Here is a 23,309-nt window from a genome sequence, read left to right as displayed (position 1 = left end):
TTACCCTTATTATTATTATTATTATTATTTATTTATATAGCACCATCAATGTACATGGTGCTGTACAGAGTAAAACAGTAAATAGCAAGACCCTGCCGCATAGGCTTACATTCTAATAAAATCATAATAAAACAATAAGGAGGGGAAGAGAATGCAAACAGGCACAGGGTAGGGTAAACAGGCACTGAGTAGGGTAAAACTAACAGTATAAAGTCAGAACAAAATCAAGTTTTAAAAGCTTCAAGTTCCTATTTCTATTTCAATAGGCAGTATCCAACTGTGTCAGGCAAATGTAGTGCTAGCAGAAACTAGGTTCCAAACCATGTGCAAGAGGAGAACCCAACTAACATTATGTTTGTGCAACTAGTTCTGCAACTGTTTGCACAACTGACTCCCCAAGCATAATGAGCAGCTGATAGCACAATGGAAATATTCTGCAGAGCTCAGCTAGCGCTATTTGAGTTTCCAGAATGACACTGGATACTGTCCATTAGCCCCCATTATTTGGAAGGAAATAAATGGACCTAAGGATGTTAATTTCTTGACAGCTTTAATTCAAAGCAGCAGACAGTTTTACTGCATTATAAAGACAAAGGAAGTTTAAAAATGGGGGTGGGGAGCATATGTCAACCCAAACAGACACACGTCTACTGGACTAGCTGGAACTTTGAACACAAGGTTATTGAGGCTAGCATTGTATCTTTCCTGGCTAGAAGCTATTGTATAACCAAACAAGAGTTTGGTTCTAGAACTGTCTTATCAAACTATCATTACATTGTGTTTTTCTGGGACTTTATAGCTCTCACTCAGTTTTAAAGTTGCTGGTTAATGATTGCCAAAACTATGATTGCCAAAGCTGTTTATTGTTAACTGTATTTTTTTACTCAGATGTTTAATGTGTTTTTATTTAAAATGCCTTGAGCATGTTTTCATAAACAGACAGTATAAAAACTAAGTGCCAACAGGATATGAATTGAGACTAGGAATCAGTTCTTGTTGACACCAACATTTTAATTGCATACCAGTAAAGTCAACATTTTTGTCAGGATAAGGAAAAGCAAACCACTTCTCCAAAAATAAGGGCAATTGTAAATCTGATTACGACAGCTGGTTGTGTCTTGGAGCAACAGAGCACCATGTTGAACCGCCCAGAGAGCTTCGGCCACTGGGCGGTATAAAAATGTAGTAAATAAATAAAAATAAATAAATTAAGCAGTGTTGAAAACCGATCTCTTACAAGGGACGTTGCTATTCTCTTGCATCAAACAAACCTATCCAGAAGCAGGGGACCATAGTAGGAACAGATAAGATACATTGGCCAATGTGACATATCTATTTGAAAGTAGCAAATTCTATAAAAGCATCTAGAAAGTTTGAGACTCTTTTCCTGAAGTGTAAAGTATATCTCTCCACCCAAATATAAACAGTTGCTATGATAGAAATTCGTCTCTTCCCATGTTGAAGGCAACAGATATTATGAACAAGAGAAAAATATTGTTTCTAGGCAAGGAGGTAAATATAGCTCTACTTTTCCTACCAACTAATGTTACCTTTCTGTTGACTGATTGTGCTGGAAGGTAGTGAAGCATTAGCCTACTATTTGCTACTCATGTTCCCTTATTCAAAATTTGCCCATCTTTGTGCTGGGACCCATATTAGCATATACAGCACTAAATTGAACAATAAAGGCTTTCTAAGTGGTGGTTGAGTGGAGTACAGAGTGTCACAGCAGGAAGGAAAAAAAGGAGGAAATTGACTATTCCTTGCCCAGATATATTAAAATAGAACTGAAGTCAGGATCTTCTCACCAACCTCTGCATAAAACACACCTATTCTATAGAGCTCTATGCTCTACAATGGATTAACACACTTAGGATGCAACCCTATACCCACTTACATAGTGTAAACCCCATTTAACTCAGTAGGACTTACTTCTGAGTAGACGTGTATACGTTTGCACTGTATCACTTCCATTCTTATCCTGATTGTTGATGGTTGAAGACTTACAAGTTTGTCATCCGTTTCCATAACAAATGTAAACAGTTTTGTCACAAATTTTAGGTGCACTCTCAGAAAAAGGAGCAAACTTATTTCTAAGAAATTTCTAATCTTTCCAAATATCCTAACACATTGATGTCAAGCAATAACAAACAGAACCACCTACCTCAATAAATGCATCAATGTGCAACATAAGGGCTTGAGTCCTACTGATGATAAATTGATTGACACAAGCAACTGCATGGGACCTACAAAAGGAGAAAAATTCTTGCATCAAATATTGAGGTGCAAATAAACCAGAAAATGCATCTTCTTTTTAAAATCAAATCAGGTTTTAATTTTATTTGCAAAAGGAACAGGTGTGTCTATACCAACTATTTTCCACTCAGGAAAAGACTCAAGAAACAACAAGAATATTCTGCCCCAGTTATAGCCAGCTGTACTTTCCAAAGCATATTGTAGGTACTAAACAGCAACAGCAACTTTGGTTGGAATCCAAAGAAGCCTGCAATCAAGTCCAAACATTGAATTTTTAAGCACAGCTCTGAAGCCAAGGTTCTTCCCAAAGGTGTCCGCCACCCCCTGACACCTGGGTGTTTGCCCAATTGAGCAGTATGAGACACCAAAATCAGGGATAGATGAAAACCATCACAGTCCAGCAAGATACCACCAGAAAACTGGGTAGGTTGACTGATGATATCCAGTGAATTGCTGATGATATCCAGCAATTCACTTTTTAGGTAAGACTACAAGAGTTAACTAATTGCTTTACCGCATACAATCAGTTGTGGCACATCAGTTGCAATATATCAACAACACTGGGCAAAAAGAACTGACTTTTCGAATTTACAAAATCTTCCCTGCCTAGTACACCAGGTGAATCGGGCTTTCATGCAATGTGTTTGATGTTAGAAAACCAGCAAAGCATTTCCGGTAGAGCAAAGTATGATTACTAAGGTTCCAGGAACTAGCAAATAATTAGAAGCTTTAACAGAAAATATTTGGCTTACATTAATATTCACATTAACCATATTTGAAATGCTCCCCACAAAAGTTGCTGAAATGTGTGCGTTGGTGGGGAGGCTAATCTCTTACCTTATTTTTGGACTGCTGTGCTTGAAGAACTGTAAAAACTTAGGGATCATGATATTGAGAGGTCGATCTAATGCATCACTATCTAAGATTTCAGCAGAATCTTCACAAATCTTCTGAAGAGCTCCAAATGCACCCTGTCAAGTAAATACATGTTCAATCTTTTTCAGAAAATTATGTAGAGTTATCAGACATATTACTAATTTGCAAATCCTTACCTTCTTATTTCAGTGCAGTCTGTATTCCAAATACATTTGATAGCATTCTCTAGATTAAAACAATCAAGCAAAGGATAATCCTACTTGAATCGATTAGGCAAACCACCAGACTAGGAACCTGGGCTCCAGGAATGAAGTGGTTCTCCTGGTTCAGCCCCAGGCCAAGCCTTTCTTCTGAAAAGAACCAGCCTCCTCAAGAACTGAGGCACCTGGTAAAAGAACCACTGAATGTCAACAAGTAGGGGAAATCCCTGCTCTTCCTAGTGAGAGAAGAGCAGTCAGTCAACTGAGATCACTCCTAACAGCAAATAAGAAGTGATGTTATCCAAGAAAAGCTTGCTCAAACTCTGCTAGAGCAGTGCAGGAATAAAATTCTTACATCTCAATTGTGGCTATGGCATTACAGTGGAAACTGGATGAAGGTGGCTAAGGAAATGTCAACATGGATATTTTGTGAACCGCCCAGAGAGCTCCGGCTATTGGGTGGTATAAAAATGTAATTAATAAAGAAAGAAAGAAAGAAAGAAAGAAAGAAAGAAAGAAAGAAAGAAAGAAAGAATTTAGGGAAGGAAAGCATGACTGTCGCATGAGTCCCTAACTAGCATCATTATTTGTGTATGTCACACATAGACATATGTACGTCATTGGCAAGTAACAACATTCTCTTCTCTCCCGCCTAGTGGCAGCACAGCAGTCTATAACATAGTTTAGATAGATATCTGGGTAGTAAAAGTGTGTAGATGACCACCAAGGAGAACTACCAGCTTTTAAAACATTCTACAAAACTATTCTACCAAAGTCCCACAGACAACTATATATCAATAAAGTAAAGTCTTGTGAAATTGAGGGACTAAGTCCAGCTGGTGGCTCTTAAAGAAGGCTCTGAAAGTCACCTAGCCCCAACCTAATTGGCCCTGACAATTTGAGGAGGATCTCGTGCAGAACTTGCACACGAAAATAGGATAAAAACAGAGAAACAACAACACTCTCCCATGAAGAGAGCTTTTGAAAGATCCAGGCAAAGATTTAGTTTAGTTTATTAATTTATACCCTCCACTCCCCATCAGAATCATTTAGACCTTCCTACCTTCTAAGAGGGACCCAAGCAACCACAGTGGCCCCATGTTTTCTCACAGCTAGACTGTCCAGAAGGAAACCAAAGTCAATTGTACAGAAAGCTGCCAACTGAATCAGCAGAGTTGCACTCCTAGCCATCTCCTAGCGCAAGTCATCCACCAAAGTGACCAGGGCAGTTTCAATCCTGATATCAGGGACAGAAGTCAGACAGATTTATCTGGCTCCTTTCCAGTTTCATACAAAAAAAACCCAAACTCAACAGAAACTGGCTCATTTCCAGTTTCATCCATGAAAACCCTGGAGTTGGCCTGCCACCAGGTGCTTAAATACCTAGCACAAAAAAGGAAGATTTGAGCCCGGGTGATAGTTGTTCAGATTGGATGTGCCTAAAATTTCTACCCCTGCCCCTCTTCAAAGAGGGGCTTCATTACAACCTTTTAAAAAGCTGCCAGGACCCCACCCAGCCCCTTAATGAGACAGTTATTACTAAATCCTGCAACCCTGTCTGGCAATTTTCATTAGTCAAGGTGAGCAAGGATTCAGAGCACATGTGGTAGCTTGTACCTCTCTATGAATCTTCCCCACATTTTCACATTGCACAAGCTGAAATGTGTTCATCGAAATCTGACTAGGTGGAGTGTCAGTTCCACGAAGGACAGGATCTGGACTATGTGTCCAAGTCAGAGCGGATATGAATGGTTTTATCCACAAAGTCTTTAGCTCATTGTGGGCCTCCAAGGGTCGAGCTCATCTTTCCTTTGGTCAGGCTATAATAGGTCTTTCACCATTCAGAAAAAGTTCTGCTGGACAGCCCCAAAGGTGGTGAAGCAAGACCTTTTTGCTACTGTTGACCCCACAGAATAAGCCCTAAAATGGGCTCTAACGTGTTTTGTTGGACTTGGTCTTTTGCCACTTGTGCTCTAGCAGTTATCCTGCTCATTTCACCACCACCAGCTTCTTGAAAACGAAGGGGATGAGGTTTGGTTATATGACATAGGAGAGAGTGTATAGGTACTATCTGCCATCATGTCAAAAGTCCAGAATGTCTCTATGATCCAAAGGTCAACCAAAATCCCAACAGGACCACCAACCAGAAGAGCTGGAAATCCCCTGGAGGCATTAGAAATCATGTTACTAGGTCCCCAACCCCATAAGAGATTAGTGGCGCTCTAGCATAAACCTGAAGAGAGAGTGATCAGATCCGCATTGTCTCACGTTCCAGTTCCTTTCTAGGGATATCCATAAAGAAACCACTTTAGCCACAGTGCTATTAAGGCATCTGCTTCTGTGCTCCCACGCACTAGACCCTAGTAAAATGTTATTAACCAATAATTGGAAGGACTTTCAGAGAGATTGATCTTTAGAAACCTGAACCTTTTTATGAAGAGCTAAAGGAACTGAGGGTGCAGGGCGTGCTCCTCCCGATTCAGAATCTGTTGGCTGAGCCAATCTTCCTGATAATTGAACTTTGTCTGAACCCCACTGCAAGTGCTATTCAGTACAGCAATGGCATTCATGGACTGATTCAAGGGGGCACCGATTATAATAAAACAATATTGTAAGCAGATGATATGTTGCTATTTGTTGACAAACCTGAGACTTCTATTCCAGAGCTTATTATACTAATCAATACTTTTTGGCTCCATTCTGGATATACCATTAACTGGGGAACATCTGAACTGATGCTTCTGGGCATGAACACGTTGGGCATGAATACATTCTCTAGACGGCAATTTAACTGGTGCCCCAATAATATAACATACTTGGATATTAAAATCCCCAGGGATATTTTTCAAATGATCAAACTAAATTGTGTTAGCATCACAGATTTACTTAAATTTAGAACAATGAAAATGAAAGTTCTGTCTCATATAATGTATGACCTTTGTGGCATCCCTCTTCATATCCCACAAAAGTATTTCCAAAAGTTTAATACTCTCTTTCGTAAGTTTATCTGGGGATTTTCTCCCTCAAGGTTCTCTCAAAAAAACCGCAACTGCCAACCAAAGAAAGGCTTCAACTTTTCTGTTTTAAGCTTATATCACAAAGCTTAAGACAGGAAAGCACACAAAAGTGGCAACGCCCTACCTCTCCTGACACCTCATCAAAAATAGAATTAGAATCTCACTACTTGACACCAATCCTTCCATGGATAGCACTGGAGTCCACTCATCTATGTAGAGAAGAAATAACCCCACCTACTCTTACACCAACTAGAGAAGTGTGATATACACTTGTCCATGAATTTCTTTTTGACCCCTATTCACATGCCAAATTAACCATTTGATGTAATCCAGATTGGACTGATTGTGGGATATATACATTGAAGCAATTCCTAGGAGCAGATATTCCGCCCTACTACAGCCCACTGAGCTGTATGGCCAACTACAACCCACTGGGGCAATATGTATAATTAACACATATTAATGGCACGCAATGTAAAGGAGCTCGATTTTGTTGGGGTAACAGGAAGAGCAGGGACGACTCCCTTTGTGCGCCCTGCTTCCCAGCAGTTCCCCCAAATGTGCTGTGAAACAGGAAGTACAATGAGTCATCCTGACATGCTTTCCTCCCTAGCACAATTGTAGCAGCGTATGTGGGGGACTTGGGAGGAGACTTCTGGGAGACAGGGAACCTGCAGAAGGCTGCATAGTAGGCCTCTACGGGCCACATGTGGCCTGCAGGCTGCCCACTGCTGCAGTAGGGGAAGCAATCCCAGTTTACAGACTGCCCTACTACCACTGCGGGGGGACGGGGACACATATTATTCACTATAGTGCTTTCAACAGTTAAATGGAAGAGATCCAATTCAAAGCACCTCATTTTGAATCAGAAACCAATTGACATTTTTAGCTCTATTTATTTGATACCAATCCCTATATTTTACTGTGTTCTTTACTTTCCATCAAGCCGAATAGACTATCTGAACACTGCAATTACCACAGTTTCACTACTCCAATGAAAAAAAGATACTTCTTTTAAAATGCTAATACAAAATAAATTTAGCACAAGATTTTTCTTTAAACACTCACTATGTTAAAAAAATTAAATGTTTTCAACTTAACTTAAATTTAATTTTGAAAATCAAAACTTACAACCCTATAAGGTTGGTTGCCTAAAGTATCTCCAGACATCCAAGAAGGGTATATATTAATGAGATAACATAAATGTAAACATTTACCAATGCAGCCTTGATTATCCTGCTATCTTGGAGGTCCCCCAAGTTACTGGCAGTCAAGATGTTAGACAATAGATATTCTGTTTATATAGGATTACACTGACATAAGAAAGCACATCTGAATACTTGTGTACTATACAACAACACCTCCAATATTTCATCCTCTTTTCATTGGGAATTCTGCCATCCTCTTATGGTCAACATAGTAATACTAATGTGTTTGGGTAAGCAGAATAATTTAAATCACTTTATGGAAGTTTACAGGTAGGATCACATGAAAAAGGTAAAAATAACAGACTACTGCACTGCTGAGCTAGAGAACTGGGGAAAACATTAATTTATGATGTAGTTTGAATGTATGTAATTTAGTAATGTATGTATGTGTTTGGGACTGTCCGTTTGTTATTAATGTTTTTATTGGTTCTGGTCAATGACCGTAACAATTTTTTTTAAAAAAAATTAAAACTCAGTTATTGTCTACCAAATGTAGAGACAGTCCTAGATGAAAAAGCTCACCTCACAAGTATTATAATCCTCCGAATCCAGCAGGCTACAAAGCTTTGGTAAGAGTTCAGGCCAATTCTGCAATTCTCCTTTTGAGGCAATGGTTGTAATCAGGATACCTTGGATTGTTGGAAAGAATGTTTAAAAAGATAATAAAGTTACCAACTCTGAGTTTGATATATTTTTCTGTTGTACAAACATAAAAGTAAATTAGGCAAGATGAAAAAGGTGACTATTTTCTTCTTTCAGTGCCTGGATATTATAGATTTTACCTTTCATACAGAAAATATATATAAAAAGGGGGATTGATTCTCGAAGCTGAGAATAGCGAGTTAATTTTTACAAAGAATTTCCTTACTCCCAAGTCCACTATTTTCTAAAGCTAGAAGAATAAATGAGTGATGGAAGCAACTTTCCAAAGCAGCACCTTCTTTAATAGTGTGCATGTAGATAGCAGTTCTATCTCCACTGCTAGAAGAGGCACTATAGGGAAGGTGCGGGGGGGAGAGATATCCAGTGCAGTTGACCGCAGCTACACATGCAGCTCTTCTGTTTTCTAGTGCACAGATGGGCAAGCTGTAGCCCTCAAGATGTTGTTGGACTCCATCTCCCAGCATACCTGACAACACTGGTAAGTACCAACAATATCTGGAAGGCTGAAGGGTTCCCTTCCCTAGTCGAGTGACAGGGCAATGTTACATGGTTCTAGTATGGCTGCCAACAGGCATTAAAAAGCAATTGGGGACGCACAGTTGACTGCCAAGTTATAACACTACACAAGGATGGAAAAACCAAGAATTTTGCATTAGAATCTTAAAATTGACCAAATTAAAGCTGAATTTTGGGTCTGTGCTGTAACAAACCATTTCCTAGGTTCAGACCATGGAACTGCTATTCTCTGCTAAGCTATTCATCTGCTGTCAACTGAAAGATCTCTGAAATGCTTTCAAAGCACAGGAAAAAGCTCACTATTTTAGACTGAAGACATTTAAAAGTTTTTTTAAAATTGACACTAATCCACAGAATTAGAAAATCACTTGCATTTTGATGAGTTAACATGAATTATGGGAATATTAGTAAGTAACAAATCAAACAAACCACATGACACAGGACATTATGTTGAAAACTTCATAGAAACAACCTGGAATGTGTTGTAACCTAAAACTAATGCTGCAAACCTATGTACGTACATTTATTTGGGAGTAAGAGACTTACTTCTGATTAAACATACTTGGAATCAAGGTATAAGATGCTGGATGGCTACATCAAAGTAGTGGTCAACAGGATCAACCTACTAGTATAAATAGCTTCTCTTAAACTGTCTATTTGTGGAACACTGATTCATATAATCCTTCTTTAATATTGTAGTTTGTAGATACAGCTAAGAAAACACTTCCATTTGCAAAATGTGCCTGTGACAAAGGAAATATGTTCCCCTCCTCCTCTCCAGCAAAACAAATTATTATCTCTATGCTTGACTCTACATAGTTTTTAGAATGTTACACTTCAAAAGTCTGACACTGGTTATTTGTCAACATTAGGGGAAAGTGTAGAGGAGACTGAACTGTCTCCTCTACACTGAACTCAGCAGTCCAGCGTAAAGCATTTAAACATTACAGACATTAGCCAACTATACACTCACTGAATCTAATAGACTTTAAAAGTAATTGCTTCCTTGAAGCAAACTGTGATTCATCTTTCTCTACCACAAGTCAAAATATCACGCTCCTGTCTCCAATGACCACCTTTTCCATGTAAAGACTGGCAAAAAGCAATTATTTTCTGTTTACCTGCAGCAACATATAGCATACTAATACTTTCAACAGTACTAGGGCCAGTAATAAATATTATAGTCAGTGGAAGTTTACAACCCATTTCAATGTTTAGCCATGAAGATAAAATTTTCTGCCAAAAAGTTGTGTTTGTTTGTTTGTTTTTAAAAAAGCAACAGGAAATAAAAGGAAGGGTGGCCCTTGGGGCAGGGGAGGTCAGAAGTGCTGATCCTAGTGGTGCCTGACTTCAGAGTTGATGGTGGGAAGAAAAGAAGAAATGTCATTCTGGTAGGCCAACTCCCAAGCAAAGCTCAGGAGCAGCAAATCAACCCTGCTCTGCCTTGGCAAGTTCTCTCCTCTTCAGGAAGGACATAAAAGGTTCGTTCAATGTAGGCCCTGCCTTTGCTGTCTGCTCCACGCTTCTACTAACCAAGGAAGAACTTATTTTAAATACAACTTGGCAAGAAACATCACTTAAAACAAAACATCTAAAGGAGAAAAACATCAACCAGGTCATTTTCTGCGACAATATGAACAGAGGGCTTGGAAAGCTTTATTAAATTTATGTCTGAATGTAGCAATGGGCATAATATATATCATAGTAACTTAATATGTATTACAATATTTAATATGTTGACATATTTGAACCCCTCAATCACTGACATTTTTTTAAAGCAATCTTTAAGAAACCCTTTAGAAGACTCAAAAATTTGCTAGTCATTCAGCACAATATGGGATAAGTCACTAAAAAACAAACAAACAAAAAACACCCCAACCCAGGACTTCAGACACCTTTAGATATCCACAACTCACCTACAGTGGCTCTGATTAGTGGAGAGGAGTCACCAATATTGTTTAAGCATTCGCTTTTAATGAAGTCAGTTACTCCATTAGGAAAATTGTGAAAGTGAGCTTTCACGTTATTCTTCAAGATGAGACCACTCAATGACCGCGTTGGTTCATCTGTAACAAGAGCATTTTAAAAAAAGACAATTAGGCTGCAATCCTATATTATCTGGGAGGAAGTCACACTGAACTCAACAAGACTTACTTCCAAGCAAGTAGATATGTATAGGGTTGCATTATAAAAAATTTTTAAAAGATTTTTTTTTAGAATGTTTTAGTAAAATAATAAATCATTAAGACCCTACAGGAGCTTTGAACACCACCATTTCATATGGCAGAAACATAGCCCCATTTGTTAAAATTAAAAGGCCCATTAAAAAGCCCAAACACTTGATAGGAAGGCAGCCATTACATAGAAAAGGTTTTCAGTTGTGATCCTGATCCTACACAATGACCAGGTTTGCATGCAAGACTGTGCAAGTATGCTCCCAATCGCTCACAAACATAGTCCAAATCAGGTCTTATGGCTGTGTTCAGACAACTCAGTAGTCAATGGTGAGATGATAATCAACTCAACAGCTGTTTAACTAGGGGGTACTCCCCACTCAACATAATAACCAAACATGGTATGGATTAGGATCAGCATTGAGTTGACTATTAGTCTATGCTGAGTTGACTCATTCATTCCCTCACCCTCTCTCCCCACTCAGTCCTCCCATTTTTATCCCATCAGCCATTGCTGCTGAAAATTTATCCTGCAACCTGTATGAGTGGCAGCCACTGCTTTGACCACTCTTGCCTTGCTACTTTGTGGTTGACAAATAAGCCACAGTGGCCAAGGAAATAACCCCACACACAACACGATAACCAAAGGTGGTTCAAATAGCCAATTCTGCACAGTGTTGGTTATTTCAACTGTTGGTTAAATAACTAACCATTGACTATTTTAACCACTGTTGCTTATTGTGTTGTCTGAACCCAGTCAAATATTCTCTTGCTTTGAAACACAATTGATTATAGGATATATGAACCGTCTTATGACAGCGTTCACATTGCCAAAAATATATCTTTCGTTTGTTCCCTACTTCATACCTCACAATAAAGAACTGAGGCAATGGCACCAATTAACATCTTGAGAGCAATGCCTCACACTATCCAGAGTTTCTTCAAACACAAGTATTCTTCAAACACAAGTATTCACATCTTCTAATGTGAATACACCTCTAATATGGTATAGGATTGCTATATAATCTCCCCCAACAAATAAAAAATGCTTAAGGTCAATGGTTTTTGTATTTTTACTACAATGAAATCAATTTGAAAGAGAAAATTTAGTTTTCTTTGCATAAGAATAGAAAGCTACCACTTAAGGTATGATGATAAAAGATAATATAAATCACTATATAGTTTGCAGTTAATTCATGGTTAGTTCTATTATTATTATTTTACTAAAACATTTAGTACAGATTTCTTTTTCCAATAACCTGCTGAAGCAAATCTTAATAAAGAATTATTTTAACTATATTTTGGGGCACTTTGACAGAGAATACTTTTGCTCCTTGCTAGATGATTCTGTGAACTAGGCTAGACTCTGAAATTCTGAGCTTAGAATGTACCCCACTGCTGATTCAGTAAAATATGTTCTAAAGGGTTTTAACATATAGCCTTCTGTTGGGAAATGTTCAAGGACTGAACAACCAGACTCTGGCTGCAACCCTACACTCACTTACCTGGGAATATAGACATAGGTAGGATTGCACTCTTAGAGGTATACAAATAGAAGGACAAAACCCAAACCACAGGTATACTCCTTGTGCACAGATCACATCCTACTGTCATATGAATCACTGGGTTTTTGATGGTCCAAATACCACATTTAGCTAGAATTCAGGATCTTGTATAATTTAGCAGGAAATGCATCATTATGAATGCAATCCCTAGTCTTCAGATGTCCTCAGCAAGGAGCCATGCATCAAAAGCAGGAATTTATTTATTTCTTTTAAAGAAAGTGGAGCACAGTGGATCCTATGCTATGTCATTGTTAAACTGTAGTGAGCTAGACTACTAAAGGGGCATAAAATATTTAAACAATTGGCAGTACTGACTTGTACAAAAGAAGAACTAAAACAGCACTATATGGAAGCTAGCAGAACCATAGAACTCCTTCGTACATCCTTTTAAGCAGAGGTCACCTGCTTCTTCTCTCCAGTTAAGAGGTGGTTTGTACAAAGTTTACCATCACTTTCTTTCCATAAACAATTAGTTAAAAAAAACCTTGCCCTAGAACAAATGTTGCCTCTTCATAAAATATTGTAGCCATGTCAGACTATGCTAGTGTTTTACAAGCATGAAGACATTTACTTTTTTCTTAAAGGAGACTCCCGGAACTGTCACAGTCCTATCCAAAACATATTTACTAGGAAGCAAATTGCATTTATTTCAAAGTAACTGTTCTTGGGATCACAACATAAGGAAAAAATATATGTAATCCAGTCTGGTGGGCAAATCTAATTTACAAAGTCTCGGTGAGTAAAAACTACAAAAAAAAAAAAAACCTCAGAAACCTAAAGAGCACCCTATTTGATCTAGTTCTGCAGGTACTTAGTAAAATGGTATAGAACGAGTGACTCACCTTCAGATTTTAGCTTTGTAAGAACAAAGATCAGGTAGTTGTTGAAGTCTGGATACTGATTGAGTTGTTCCAGTTTCTAGAGTAGAGCATTCTGTTAAAGACCATTTCATGTCAGATGTGAAGAACTAAAAAATCTTATTACACAGTTAGAACTGGCTAAAATATTTTTTTTAAGTAGAGCAAAGCTGCTGGAATTCTAAAACATCTAACTATTGACCAAGTGTAACTAGGACCACAAACACTATATAGCAAGTAGTTCAGCACATCTCACACAGTCTTGTTATTAGCCAGTCAACTGGTTGCCAATGGCTAATAGCATTTGCCTCTGAAAACCATGATTGGAAATACTAGAGATATATCCCAGCTCCATGTGGCATGCATGCATGATACTGTCTCCCCTTTTTCCTCAAACATCCATCCAGGCAGCACTCTTTTGTAGTTCTGTGCTGGGTACATGTGCAATGCAGTCCATTCATCTCTCCTGCTCAGTGAGGAATGGCATATACAGGAACCATCCAGATCCACAGCAAATGGCAGCAAATCAGTTTCTCTGCTGGTCTCACCCAGCCTCAGTCATTAACTTTCAAAGGTTTGCCTAGATTTTTGTTGCCTTCGAAACCAGTACTGAAAATTGCTCACAGACTGATCCTCACAATTGTCTGCTGGTGCAACTCTGTAAAACTCAAGAGGCTTACTCTTGTGTCAAGCCTGAAAAATCCAGGGCAAAGATTTCATTTGACCTAAGTATACCTGTTAAAACTTCAGAGCGTTCATATTCACATCTACTCAGAAAGAGGTCCCATTGAGTTCAATTGGACTTTCTTGGGACTGTGTAGAGGATTTCAGACTTAGGCTACAATGAAAAACTGCACTATCAGAACAGCACTAACTTTACTGGGGCTGTGCCAATGTCTAGGATTGCAGTCTATTCTGAAGCAGATGAATTGGTACCTTTTATGCATAGAGAGACTCAGATGAAATGCCACTAAAATGTCTTTGCTAGCACTAAAGCTGCAATCCCTTTATGCACTTACATGGGAGTAATTCCTACTGGATTCAGGGGGCTTATTTCTAGGTAGATATACATAAGATTCTACTGTCAGTAATTAAAACATTATTCATACGTATACAAGTGTATGTATGTCTATTTTGGTGTACCTTACCAAGAATGTCAGAACGCATGAAAGTAACGGAAAACACTATGAACGCAGAATTGTTTTGGATTTTCTTCTAATGTACTTGGTGTGATCTCAAGTTGTTTTTCTGTAGCTTGTCACTTTTAGATATAAAATACTGAAGGTACCATATGCATTTGCATTAGCAACAGTTATCTGACATTCTACCATGGTATCATACCTAATTATTTTCCCTTATTACAAAACGTGAACATCTTGTATGCTGGTATATTAAAAACAGGAGCATCTCTCTACAGGCTTGTAGTTAGAGAGCAGACGAAACACACACCTGCTTCAAGAAAGCATGCTGCAGATAGCAAGGTGCAATTTCCTCATCTATTAGGAGCAGGGAACTCACAGCATTCTAACCAGAAAGGAAAGCAGCCCAGTGATCAGAATGGATGCAATACAGTTCCAGTGAAGTTTTGAAATGTAGTTGTTTTCAACAGGAAAAAGAAAATCTTGAATATCACTTCTGAACACAGGCTGCTATCTAGGGTCTCCCTATATCCAATTAATTATCAAAAGGGTTGCAACAAATATTCTAGCCATCTCGCAGTGCTTTTCTATGATATATGCTTCATCCTAGGCCCTATATAGGACTATATTTTTGGAACTGAGGATAATACTCCACATAACAAAAAGGAAGAAGGATCAGCACATAACATCTTTTAAGCCATTTTTGTACTGTACAAACACTAGATTAAGAACCCAGATATGCGGAGAAATCCTTATTTTTTTGCTACTACATCAATGGTTCTCAACGCATGACAGCTTCAGTAGACAAGTATAGACACTGGCCAAGGAATGATCATGCTCCTCTGTGATCTTTTCCCAGGATGAATGTCATGATGACCTGGTCAGGAAAATGGTAATTTAGACCCAATCCCATTTGCTCAATTAAAATAAATAGGCCTGTGGCCCACTGTGTTGATTTAAAGATGACAGGAAAACTACTACCTGTGTTGTGTCTGGGGAGCACTAAGACTAGACAGTTTTCTGCAATTAGGGAGGCTCAAAATTAGTTACTTATTTCTGAAAATAGCCTACGGAATGCATGTTGGGGGGATATGGCAAGGTAGTACGCTACAACATGCCATGCAAAAGGTAAAGCATCATAACAACTTTTTTTGGTATCAGCTTATGCATTTATTGATTTAGCACTTTGCCAGGCTATTCACAATCCCATGCTCAGAACAAAATTTCATTTTAAACCATTCCTTTAGGATGTGAGGTTATTTGCATGGAATTTACCTCTGGCAGGGATAAAACGTACGCATTTTGGAAACTGAAATGCTTAACAAAACATCCCTATGGACCAATTAATAATTAATTTTTAATTAAAAATCATCTTCCTTTTTAAAAAAGAATATGTCAAGTGTATGTAAGTGTAGTAAAAGAGAAGTTTTATATTTGTGACTAGGAGTATGGTGTTTAGTTAGATACAGCATTCTGGTTCCATATCCAGAACTGTATTCCAGTGGGAAAATAAAAATAATTACATTGGCTCCTAATGTATAACTATGCATCAACAGGCACTCTCTTTTACTGTCATATCAACATACATGTAAGAACAGAATGCCTTCAAAAATCAACAATAGGCACCTTTGATTTGACTAGTATTCATATTATTGTATATTTGTGATTATTTCTACACAGCCAATCCTTTCATCATCTCTCTATTCAGTCCACAAGAGACAATGGGTAATGCACCAAAAGGAAAACGTAGAACTACAGATCTGTACATTTCTAGTCTATTTTTTCCTCTCTTGAAGGTGACCTTTACCCTTCTATCTACAATAGTGAATTGATATACAGTTAATCTGCCCCTTTCCTTACAAAACTATAGGCCAAAACAGCTCGTTACTTCACCAGGCAATATTACCAGCGCCTACGATAGGGCGGCCCAGTAGGCAAGTGTCTACGGTACAAAGGACTGATTCTGCCAGGCTATCAGAGGAGAACCAGGGGCCCGCCGATGTGACTGAAAGGAAGGCGGTAGAGCCTGCCGCTCCTACCGGGTGGGCTGTGACACAGGCCCCGCGGGGGGGGGGGGGAGAGAAAGCGGGGGAAGCTCCCGGGAAAGCTACCGACACCGGAGCTGCGAAGCCTTTAAAAAGCAAAAACGGGGCTCGGCGCCAGGGTCGCAACAGGTGCGGGGTTGGCCTGGGGGAGGGGCGCCGCCGCCGCCGCCGCCCACAGCCTCTTCGCGGTTCAAAGCCCGCGCCACGGCCGGGCGGAGGTTGGGCCTAAAACGCCCCCGCGGCCTCTGCTGCCTCGCCACCCCGGCCGCCTTAGGGAAGCGGCCAACGGCGTTGCTGCTGCCCCAAGACCATCGCGCCCGCCGAAATCCAGCTCTCCTTCCCGGGACGACGAAGCGGGCGGAGCGCTGCCCTCAGCCTCCCGCCACCCCACGTCTCGGGGTGGGCCTCGGGGCTAGCGCGGCAAACCAGCCCCAGCCGCTGGGCCCAGCCATGTCCCCCGCTCGGCGCCGGGCCAGCCGGCCTGCCTCGGCTCCCTCCCGGCCGCCCGAGGGCCCCGCCGTTTCCCCCTTGGGAGGATACTTGTTGCACGGCTCTCTGCGTGGTGGTGTCCGGGGACTGCGACTCCTTGAGCAGCTGCAGGATCTGCTGGAGCCCCTGCTCGTCGGGCTTCCACTCGTACTCCATCTTGGCGCTCTGCAAAGACAACAGGCGGAGGCGGCCGCCGTTAGCAGCGGCGGCGGCGGCGGCTGTGGCGCTAGGCCCGAGCGGGGCGGGCAGCTCGGTCCGGCCCACTTCTCTCCCCCACACGAAGGCCCCGGCGCCGCACCCTCGCTCCCGCCGAGCCACCCGGACTTGCTGCTCGCGAGTATCAGCTCCGGCCGCCGCTGCCCGCCGCCTACTGTGTGCTGCGCGGAGCCGACTGAGTCACGGAGGAGAATTTGCAATCTGGCTCGGAGTGCCCGACCGCCGCGCGTCCCCCTGGGTCCTAGAGCCTTCAGGCCCACGCGGGATTGCTTTTTTATTTTACCCCTCGGCTGCTGCTACTGCCGCTGCCGCTGCCGCCACCACAGGCAGCCTCCCTCCCTGACGCAGCCCAGCGAGGCGAGCAGCAAACGCGCAGAGGCAGCCACGGTACGCAGGCGCCCAGAGAGCGCGTCCGCTTAACTCGCAAGTGTTGAGGGAGGCCCCAAGCCCATCTAGACAGACCCCCTGCATCCACTGCTACGTCGTAGGCGAGCAGAGAGTGAGTGGTATCCTACGTTAGTCTCTCGCAGAGTAAACCCATTGAAATGAAAAGTCTCATTCACTTCAATGGCTCTACTCTACGTAGGACTAACATAGCATACTAGCCAGTATCAGGTGTTCTCCAAAAGGGTAGCCTGTTGCAACAAACCCCACAACGAACCTTGTGGCATCTTAAAAGACTAACGGTCACAACAAGTAGCTTGAGGCAACTTGAGCGACATTATTATTATTATAGCCAAATTAAATATTTATTTATTTACTTGTTGTAATTTTAAACCGCCCAACAACGGTTCTGTGGGCGGTGTACATACAATACAAACATTACAAAAAACCGAGCCAAACTGGGAGAAGGATAAAACCAACAGCAAAGAGTCAAAGTATCACATCATCATAAAACCAAATTAAAAACAGCAGCCGAAGAGAGTACTGGCACACATAGTCCCAAGGTCTCTAGCTAATTTGATTTAGGAGAAATTCCTATTTCAGCCCAAATAAGGCAACTGGTTTTCTGCAAGGGGGAAATCCTTCTCCACTACACAGTAACCCCTAAATAAAATGTGATCGCGCGCGCGCAAACGCACGCGGTTGACACCTCCTAGCGCCACCAGCCATAAGACATTGTGCAGCACTACCCTTATGTTTATGTTTACTCAAAAGCCTCACCGAGTTTCCGGGGGCTTAATTCAAAGGAAGTGGGTTTCACTTCGAGGCTCCTGTCCTAAAGCCATTTACTAAGGAGCAAGTCCCATTGAATGTGGTGGAATTTACCTTTGTGAACATGTTTACAATTGTTAAAACTTCCCCTACCCTGTGGGGGGAGATGGTATGCGAAAATGTTGTTGTGTGCCAGCAGAACTCAAATTTTTGATTAATTTCTACGCACACGCACACACACAAACACTCACATGCGATAAAATCCTCTAAAGCTGATGATGCTTGGTTGCTTTTCGGTTCTTAAAGGACCGCTTGTGTAGGCTATGAATCATTAGGAAGAGGGCAGCATCTGTATAGTATTTACAGATACAATAGCAACGCTGTCTATATCTTTTTTGGGAATGGAGGCAACCTGAAACAGTATTTGACCACAGTGGCAATGTTTGGAGTGCCAGGCTCTTGTGAATAGAGAGCTTAGATGCATATACAGGAGGCACTGTTGATGTGGGGAAGAGAGTTAGAGCGATATAGTTCAGACACGGCACAGACAGTATTCACATTTGGAAAAGGGGTGGGAGAGAGACACATGAGACACAATTGCATTTTGCAGCAAGTGTTCCACTCCCACCCCCTTTAAGGGAGTACAATGGGGCTTAGTTGCATGTGTCTCCCTTGTGTGTCTCCCTTGGGGTGTGGAGGAGACAGTCAAAAGCCAGACCTACTTTGCAATATGTATTCCCCCTTCCCTTGCTTACCTATATGTGGTGCTCTCTCCTGTCACCCCAACCTACCACCACCACCCCATTGCTAGTACTGTGTTTTGGATTGGATATTTGTGTCAAGAGTTCCAAAGCAGGTATACTTATAAGGGCTTGAGGGACTGAAATGGTAAGAATGTGTTCAAGATCCCATATGCTGTGAGGCCAGGCTGCTTCTGCAAAGTGCCCTTTCTCTATCGTTTCCATCTTCAAATTATTCCTTGTGAGCTCATGTGCATGACCCAAGGCCTGAGAGATATAGCCCCATGTTACACACTCTTATCATGTGTGGTATGGTCTCCCTGTGGGGAGTTTACATATTTACAATGATGTACTAATTGTTGTGAATTATCTGGAGAGCTTCAGCTATTGGGTAGTACAGAAATGTAATAAATAAATACTGTGAATGGGTGGGACAATCATGGACAGAGGAGAAACATAAGGGTGCACCAGCAGTGGGTCCACAGCATATCCATCACAGTGCTGGCATAGTAGGGTTTCCATGGCTCCTCAGACACCATAACTCAAGTATGGGATTGCAGCTTTAATGAGTTCGATATCACAAGTGAAATTTTAATGTTTTTATTGTGCTATAATTTATTTAATTTTATTTGTACAGCTTATATAGAAAAATAAAGAGTGAAAACACAGATCTTTGATTAAAAAAACAATTTTATGATTATTTAATTCATTATATAGGCATAGATTAGTCAAAAGTATTTTCTTCAGAAGCTATATTTGGTTTAGTTTAAGACTAGGTTCTTGTTCTGCCTCATTAAAAAAAAAAGTCAAAACTTCAAATTGATTAACTGATAACAAACACTGTATAAGACTGGTGATAAAGTACTTTATATAAGTTCACTCTGGAACATAAAACTACAGGTCTGACTACTCTGAAATCCTTCTGGTGTCAGTGAAACGTGAGTCCTAACATAAGGCGAGTGTACCTGCAGTGCTGACTCCAGGTCTTGGGGGGCCCTTGGGCAAGACACCCTCAGTGGGACCCTCATAGAATCATAGAATAGCAGAGTTGGAGGGGACCTACAAGGCCATCGAGTCCAACCCACTGCTCAATGCAGGAATCCACCCTAAAGCATCCCTGACAGATGACTGTCCAGCTGCCTCTTGAACGCCTCTAGTGTGGGAGAGCCCACAACCTCCCTAGGTAACTGATTCCATTGTTGTACTGCTCTAACAGTCAGGAAGTTTTTCCTGATGTCCAGCTGGAATCTGGCTTCCTTTAACTTGAGCCCGTTATTCCGTGTCCTGCACTCTGGGAGGATCGAGAAGAGATCCTGGCCCTCCTCTGTGTGACAACCTTTGAAGTATTTGAAGAGTGCTATCATGTCTCCCCTCAATCTTCTCTTCTCCAGGCTAAACATGCCCAGCTCTTTCAGTCTCTCTTCATAGGGCTTTGTTTCCAGACCCCTTTGTTTCCAGACCTCCTTCACTAAGCCTCCCTTCCCACCACCATTATCACTATTTCTCCTCATCCTCTTTCTCCTCATTGCTACCACTTGCTTGCTTGGGAGACAAAGAGCCAGTGAGCAAGTAGGCAGGGGCATCTATTGCTGCTCCTCCTCTTCCTCACTACCAGCCATAGTGAGAGGCAAGCGAACAACAGGTTGCAATAGTGAAGAGGAAGAGCAACTCCAGCAGGCTCTTACCAGTGAGCCCCCTGCTGGGGTGTGCAGCCCACATGACGCAGCCGTCCATTCGCCGTAGCCCCAGGTTTTTAATGCGATAATGCGCGTATTTGTATTAGCAATTTACCACGACTTTTAGATCATGTCCGAGTTTGCACTGCGTTATAGTTATGTGTCTTTGGGGGAGTTAAATCGTATTTTGACATCTGGGCAGAGCTTTGAGGGTAGGCCAACGTGATTGGCCGATTTCCCACCTAATGGCTTCATTGTTTGTTCATGCACCATTTTTAGTTTGAATTATCTGATCCTGCTGTCTCGTTCCTTCCTCCCCCCTTGCTCCCAGTTTGCCTGTTATATGAATCTGTGGAGCTCCACATATAAAATGTATAGCTTCCATCGTCTCTCCTCCATAGCATCATACCAGCATATATGCACATGTGCACATTTATAACTGCACTATGAAAAAAAATCAGGAAATAAATTGCTGTTGCTGCCTGCAGTGTGATGGTCTTTACCTAGATTTGAATCAATGAAAATTTGGGTTTATGTTTAATGAGGAGCAATCCTTTTGTTGTATAGACAGGGGCCTGGTGTCCAACATGCCAACTCTAGACACCACCCCTGTACAGTGCATAAAAGAAACTCAGTTATTTATACTAATAGCATCCAAGTCCAAAACTTTGATATCACAAAGGGTGTTCAAAAGTATATGCACATTCTAAAGATTGGCAATATGCCATGAAAGAAGGGGTGTGAACAAGTCCTGCAGCTTTATGAAACAAACAAACTAGCTCAGGGTGCACCATACTGAGACGAACACCATTTTAGCATTTTGGGGTAGCCATCTTTCACTGATGAATAAGTATTTCACTTCTAATGAGAATGGGCAATAGATAAACAAATACTATGCAATATGTTCTTGGTAAAATATGCAAACCATATACAGTCATGCATTTATTTGTTCTAAAACCTATCTTCCTCTTATTAGTGCAAATCTGGGCTTTCAAAGCAGCTCACCAAAAATAAACGTGTAAATAAAATCATTTACACTGTGTCTGTGATGACTGCCAAAAACAGCATGTACAAATAAACTCTTTTGTTTGAATTGCCCAGTTACACAGAAAACATTGTAGCTCAAATGTTTCAATTTATTTGTCAATATAGGAGAGTTCACATGGTTTGTTACTTATCTAGTGCTGAGTATGATACTGGAACTTTGCTGTTATATTTCTCCCTCATTCAGACGTCATTCTTTGCAAGATTTTACTTTGTTTTAAATGAAATGGATTCTTGGGATTTTAACAAACCTTGCACTTCATTCAAGTTCATATCCAAAAATCAAGGCTTATATAAGAAATTAATCTGGCCCATTATTTCTATATATGACATGATCATATAGAGTAGAGCTGGTATGGCTCTGTGATATACCCCAGAGCTTAGAGTGATGAAACAAAATAGGAGATGGCTTGAGGGCAGATGGAGATGAACTCCTAGTGGATGCAACCAAACACTGTTAAGTGCCTATAGTAAGGTATATTCAGGGGCAGTGAGGGCAGCAAAAATCAGTACCTTTCTGCCACTATCAAATCATCAATGTGCTGCCCAGTGGAGCTTTTCAGAGTTCTCTGGGGGCTATTACACACCAGCCCCAAAGACATGGTAGAACCATCTGAGGCCTGCTGTAATGAATTTGCTAGGCACTTCCAGAATAAAATCTTTGGCATCCGCCAGGACTTGGACTCCAGGGTTATAGCAGGTGAATCTAGTGAGGTATCCAGAGCACAGCCATGTCCAGCTTTCTTGGATGAGTTTCAATTGATACAGCTCGAGGATGTTGACAAGGTGTTTGGACAGGTTTGTGCAACCACCTCTGTATTGGATCCTTGCCCCCCCTTGGATAATAAAAGCAAGAAGGGATAGAACAGCCAGCTGGGCCAAGGAAATGATTAATGCCTTTCTGGGAGAGGGAGTGGTCCCAGACTGTGTGAAAGAGGTGGTAGTGAGACCACTCCTGAAGAAATCCTCCCTGGACCCAGAAAATCTTAGTAACTACAGGCCGGTGGCAAATGTTCCATTCCTGGGCAAGGTCCTTGAGCAGGTGGTTGCGGGCCAGCTCTAGACACTCTTGGATGAGACTGATTATCTGGATCCATTTCAGTAGGGTTTCAGACCTGGTTTTGTCACAGAAACAGCCTTGGTCTCCCTGTATGATGATTTTTGTCAGGAGAAAGACAGGGGGAGAGTCTGTTGATTCTCCTTGATCTCTCAGCAGCTTTCAATATCATCAACCCTGGTATCTTTCTGGAATGACTGGGAGTGGGAGGTACTGCATTGCAGTGGTTCCAGTCCTACTTGGCTGGTTGGCTCCAGAACATTGCTCGGCTTCGTGGTTTCTCCAGTATGGGGTTCCACAGGGATCAGTCTTGTCCCCCATACTGTTTAACATTTACATGAAACCATTGGGTGCGGTCATCTGGAGTTTTGGAGTGTGTTGCCATCAGTACGCTGATGACACACAGCTCTACTTCT

General features: G+C 41.2%; 1 protein-coding gene across 4 annotated transcripts in view; it reads right to left on the bottom strand.

Annotated features, from left to right (window-relative positions):
- Positions 1–23,309, bottom strand: part of TNPO1 (transportin 1) — a 96,404-nt gene that overhangs the window by 23,070 nt on the left and 50,025 nt on the right. For 3 of the 4 annotated variants that reach the window (XM_063127921.1, XM_063127919.1, XM_063127922.1), the window contains exons 1-6: positions 17,057–17,236; positions 13,318–13,393; positions 10,653–10,802; positions 8,080–8,186; positions 3,094–3,227; positions 2,165–2,246 (exon numbers count right to left, since the gene is read on the bottom strand). In XM_063127921.1, coding sequence (XP_062983991.1) covers positions 2,165–2,246; positions 3,094–3,227; positions 8,080–8,186; positions 10,653–10,802; positions 13,318–13,393; positions 17,057–17,161 — 654 coding nt within the window. In that variant the 5' untranslated portion in view covers positions 17,162–17,236. Of the gene's footprint in view, positions 1–2,164; positions 2,247–3,093; positions 3,228–8,079; positions 8,187–10,652; positions 10,803–13,317; positions 13,394–17,056; positions 17,237–23,309 lie in introns of those variants that run through there. The other variant, XM_063127920.1, reaches the window with a different exon arrangement.

This window comes from Elgaria multicarinata, chromosome 6, assembly GCF_023053635.1.
Source record: "Elgaria multicarinata webbii isolate HBS135686 ecotype San Diego chromosome 6, rElgMul1.1.pri, whole genome shotgun sequence".
NCBI classification, from domain to species: Eukaryota; Metazoa; Chordata; class Lepidosauria; order Squamata; family Anguidae; genus Elgaria; species Elgaria multicarinata.
This window is presented reverse-complemented; position numbering and strand designations above follow the sequence as displayed.